Below are 4705 nucleotides of genomic sequence, written 5' to 3'. Positions count from 1 at the left end.
TTGGCTCTGCCGCCACCCCTCACCCCAGGCCTGCCCTGCAGAATCTGGGAGCCTGGGTAGCTAGAGTCCCGTGAGTCAGCCACACTTTTGGACCCCATCTCTGCTCTCTGCCCTAGGTCTATTTATACCAAACACAGTAGTAGGAGGTGGGCAGGGGGCTGGGGCTGTCTGTATACAGTGACAACAGGTGCTCCGTGTGGGGAAAGAGGCCCGCCCCCAGGCTGACTGTATTTGTCCATAAACAGCCTGCTCCAAGCCCCAGGGCAAGGAAGGGGCAAAGGAACCAGCCCCACTGGAGCTCCCGTGCGCAAGCCTCCCTCTCCTGGAAGCACCACCCCTCAGTGTTTCCACAACACACTAGGTTGTTTTCTGTAAATTCCAGAGGCCCAGCTAGGCAGCCCCCGGCTAAAGGACATGTGTCCTGCCTGTGTGTGTGTGTGTGTGTGTGTGTGTGCGCGCGCGCACCTGTGGTGTGTGCGCGCGTGTGTGGTCAGGCAGAGGAGGGAGGGCAGTGGGCATCAGAGGCCCATTTGTGGGTCCCTGCAAGGCTGTGTGTCTGCCTGTCCTGTGCCCTAGAGTGGACAGGCTTTTCCCGTGGGGTCAGGGGAGGGACCAAGCCCAGGGTTCTCCAGGACTCTGCATGGCTTAGGGATCTGGGGCCAATCTTGAAGCCTGAGAGTGCCCCTCATTACCCCTGGGCCTCTTGGAAACAGTAGGGGAGTGGACATCCATCCTGCCACTTTGTTTTGCTGTATCCCCATCACCCCTTCAAGTTAATGATTGCTGGGGAGCCCTGGGGACCCAGCTCTTGATTCCCCTCAACCTGGGCTGTCCCTACAGGTCCATAGTGTCCTAGAGCCCTGAGCCATAAGAGGTCAGGCCCCTCCCAACCTTTTGCAGGTGTGCTTCTGTGTATAAAAGTGGAGGCCCCAGGAGCAGGGCCTCGGGGGTGCAGCCCAACCCTACGCTGAGCTGTTTCACAGCCAGCTCTGCTCCCTCTCCAAGATGCTGTTTTGGCACAGCCAGCCAGAGCACCTGTGGCCCAGTGCTGGGGATCTATACCCTGCACCCCCAGCAGCCTACTCAGGTAAGGGGTGGATCCCCCAGGTCCCAGGGAAGGTGCTGGTCTGAAGTTGGGGCGGGCCTCGTCAATTTCAAGCTGAGGAGAGTGGGGCTTCTGCTCCTGAGCTCCTCTGGAGATGGGAAGTGGTCAGATGTACCCAGAGTTCAGTGCGTCCTGGGACATCTCAAAAACACCCTGATCCCACTTAGGACATTTTGTTGGGATTTTACTCAGTATCAGGCAAACCTTGAGGTTGCAAAGACAAGTAATTAGTGGCAGCTGTTGAGTAAAACGGCTACAAATCTGGGACTAGCACCTTCAGGTAGTTCTCCTGGAGATCCAGGGTGCTGAATGGGGGTCCCTTCAGCCCTGGCTGCAGCTTAGGGGCCTGCTACAGGAAACTGTGGGCTCCTCAGAGGGAAGGCCTGGCAAAGAGAGTCAAAGACCCTTAGAAAAGGGGATGGACAGGGCGGAAAGCTGGCAGAACCCTCCTGTCCCTGGCAGGGAGCCTCTGCTCTTGCCCTACTTGAAGCAGGAGGAGCTGCCCAACAGCCCTGGCACGGAGCCGCCCTGCCCCATGTTCCAGTATGTGCTCTGTGCAGCCACCTCACCAGCCGTGAAGCAGCAGGAGGAGACCCTCACCTACCTGAACCAGGGTATGCTGGGCCTGGGGGAGGGAAGGAGCTAGTGGCCAGTGAGCTCCGGAAGCTGGGCCCAGGGTGATTGGAAGTGGCAGGTGCCATTTTGCCCCTCAGAGTGGGGCTCACACATCCCCTTAATCCCTCCCAGGCCAGTCCTATGAAGTGCAGATGCTCTGCAGCTCCAAGCTGTGTGATGCTACCCGGTGCCCCCAGCTGCTGAAGGTGAGTGCAGTGCACTCCTCCCCAGAAGTGGCAAAGGCTGGGTGTGACTGTTCCTCTGGGCAGGAAGCCAATGTCATCACAGTGATGTCATCGTCAGAGAATCCTCTCAAGTCTGTCATTTAGCTGAACCCTCACCATAGCTCAGTGGTGGGCAAGAATTGAAGAAACAGGCACAGAGAGGTTAAATGTTTTCTCAAGGACACAAAGCCAGTAAGTAGCAGAACTGAGATTTAGAAACACATTTACACAGTGTAGGCCAGCCGCAGTGGCTCACGCCTGTAATCCCAGCACTTTGGGAGGCTGAGGCAGGCAGATCACTTGAGGTCAGGAGTTCAAGACCAGCCTGGGCAATGTGGCAAAATCCTGCCTCTACTAAAAATACAAAAACTAGCTGGGTATAATGGCACACCTGTAATCCCAGGTACTCAGGAGGCTGAGGCATGAGAATGGCTTGAACCCAGGAGGCCAAGATCGCAGTGAGCCAAGATCGCGCCACTACACTCCAGCCTGAGCAACAGAGCAGACTGTGTCTCAAAAAAAATCATAAAAATAGGCCGGACGTGGTGGCTCACGCCTGTAATCCCAGCACTTTGGGAGGTCAAGGCAGGCAGATCATGAGGTCAAGAGATTGAGAACATCCTGGCCAATATGGCAAAACGCCAACTCTACTAAAAATACAAAATTTAGCTGGGTGTGGTGGTGTGCCTATAGTCCCAGCTACTCAGGAGGCTGAGGCAGGAGAAATCACTTGAACCCAGGAGGCAGAGATTGCAGTGAGCTGAGATCACACCACTGAACTCCAGCCTGGCGACAGAGCAAGACTTCATCTGAAAAAATAAATAACAATAATAATAACAATAATGATAATAAAATTAGAAATACATTTACACAGCATTATTCACACACATGACCTTTTCTCAAAAAATTATCTAGCCCTCAATCTATGCCAGAAAATGTTCTATGAGCTAGTGATTCATCATAATGAGACAGATATGTTTCCCTTCCTCAGGAGGTTTGCATTCTAAGACAAGTAATTACACATATTCTATGAAATGATGAGCAGTGACATGTTGCTAGAAATGGGTGGCATGCTTAGGGTGGGAAGGCGTTAACTCCCCCTTTTTACAGATGAGGAAACTGAGGCTCAAGTTCTCTAGATTCCTTCTCTGGTTCACAGTAGTGAATGGCAGATGGGCATTTGAACACGGAATGGTGATTCTAAGTCCTAATGCCTCCTTGGGGTAGGAAGGGAGGTGCAGGAAGGTCAGCCTACGTGGTGTGAAGGCTCCGTCCTCAGTGCCCGGCGCCCTCTGACTGCGCGCCATACCCTCCTGTGGCTGCAGAGTGTGGTGCAGGTGGCGTTTCAGGACCGGCGCCTGCAGTCCACAGAGCAGCAGCAGCTGGTTGAGTGGAGGTGGAGCCGGCCCGGGAACCGCATCCTGGACATTGGTGAGTGGGGAAAGGCCCAGGGCCCTTCCAGCCTGCGCTCTGGCTTGGAAGTCCTTGTGGACTGGGAAGGCTGAGCCTGGCTCCCTGCTTTGTCACCTTTGCCTGCGGATGTGCCACTGTCCCTGGGAGTCATAGCACCCCAAGTGCTGCCCTCACAGCTCAACACGGTGGAGTTTCACCGGGACCCAACCAAGAGGATATCACTTTTCCTGCAGGTGAGCCTGAAGCTGGGCTTGGGAAGAGGCAGATGGGGGTGGCAACCGTGTAGGTGGAAAAGGAAGGTGAGCTTGGGCATAGGTGAGGTGAAAATAAGAATGAATCTCTGGGCCGGGCAGGGTGGCTCACGCTGTAATCCAGCACTTTGGGAGGCTGAGGCGGGTGGATCACTTGAGGTCAGGAGTTTGAGACCAGCCTGGCCAACATGGCAAAACCCCGTCTCTACTTAAAAAAAAAAAAAATACAAAAAATTAGCCAGGCATAGAGGCTTGTCTGTAATCCAGCTACTTGGGAGGCTGAGGCAGGGGAATCGCTTGAACCCAGGAAGTGGAGGTTGCAGTGAACCAAGATTGCACCACTGCACTTCAGCCTGGGTGACAGAGCAGGACTCTGTTTCAAAAAACAAACAAACAGAACTCTGCCAGAAAGGGCCTTGAAGAAAAAATATGGATCAAATCTCAACACAGGGGAAGACTTGTCAAATATTAAAGCAATGGAGAGCCAGACGCGATGGCTCACACCTGTAACCCAGCACTTAGGGAGGCTGAGGGGGGGCGGATCGCGAGGTCAAGAGATCGAGACCCTCCTGGCTAACACAGTGAAACCCCGTCTCTATTAAAAATACAAAAAAATTAGCTGGATGTGGTGGTGCGCACCTGTAGTCCCAGCTACTTGGGAGGCTGAGGCAGGAGAATTGCTTGAACCCGGGAGGCTGAGGTTGCGGTGAGCTAAGATCATGCCACTGCACTGGTGACAGAGTGACACTCCGTCTCAAAAACAAACAAACAAAAAGCAATGGAAGAAACTACAAAACACAGGGCAGAATTGAGCTTCCTGAAAAGCAGTGGTCTGAATCTCCATAGGCAAGATTAAAAGGAGACATCAAACAATAAATGGGAAAATGATTTGCCACCTACGACATACAATGCATTATATCCTTTTTTTTTCCTTTTACAGTCAGAGTCTCACTCTGTTGCCCAGCCTGGAGTGCTGGAGTATAGTGGTGTAATAACTCAAAGCTCAGTGCAGCCTTAAATTCTTGAACCTCTAGGTGCAGGCAGTCCTCTTGCCTTGGCCTCCCAAGTAGCTGGGACTACAGGTGTGTACCACCATG

The 4705-nt window shown here is 53.3% G+C and overlaps 2 protein-coding genes across 4 annotated transcripts in view; both read left to right on the top strand.

Moving 5' to 3' along the window:
- The first annotated feature begins 500 nt into the window (after nt 1-500).
- On the top strand, nt 501-2243 carry LOC116552524 (transcription factor CP2-like protein 1). Its single transcript, XM_032279242.1, has 2 exons — nt 501-1719; nt 1853-2243. The coding sequence occupies exons 1-2, from the start codon at nt 1524-1526 to the stop codon at nt 2047-2049; spliced, it is 393 nt and encodes a 130-aa protein (XP_032135133.1). The 5' UTR covers nt 501-1523; the 3' UTR covers nt 2050-2243.
- Nucleotides 2244-2798: 555 nt separating this feature from the next.
- The window catches only part of LOC116552523, a 13983-nt gene continuing 12076 nt past the window's right edge, over nt 2799-4705 (top strand). For all 3 annotated transcript variants that reach the window (XR_004269427.1, XM_032279241.1, XM_032279240.1), the window contains exon 1: nt 2799-3590. The gene's annotated coding sequence lies outside the window, so the exon portion shown is untranslated. The remainder of the gene's footprint in view (nt 3591-4705) is intronic.

Source organism: Sapajus apella, unplaced genomic scaffold, assembly GCF_009761245.1.
Source record: "Sapajus apella isolate SASKATOON/1434 unplaced genomic scaffold, GSC_monkey_1.0 scaffold12, whole genome shotgun sequence".
NCBI lineage: Eukaryota > Metazoa > Chordata > Mammalia > Primates > Cebidae > Sapajus > Sapajus apella.
The sequence above is the reverse complement of the archived record's forward strand: the minus strand, read 5'-3'. Positions and strand labels throughout refer to the sequence as shown.

Bases quoted from the DNA above. Each gene is read 5' to 3' on its own strand.
- LOC116552524 (XM_032279242.1), top strand. From the start codon at position 1,524: ATGGACAGGGCGGAAAGCTGGCAGAACCCTCCTGTCCCTGGCAGGGAG. The intron at 1,720-1,852 runs GTATGCTGGGCC...AATCCCTCCCAG, and splicing joins CCTCACCTACCTGAACCAGG to GCCAGTCCTATGAAGTGCAG.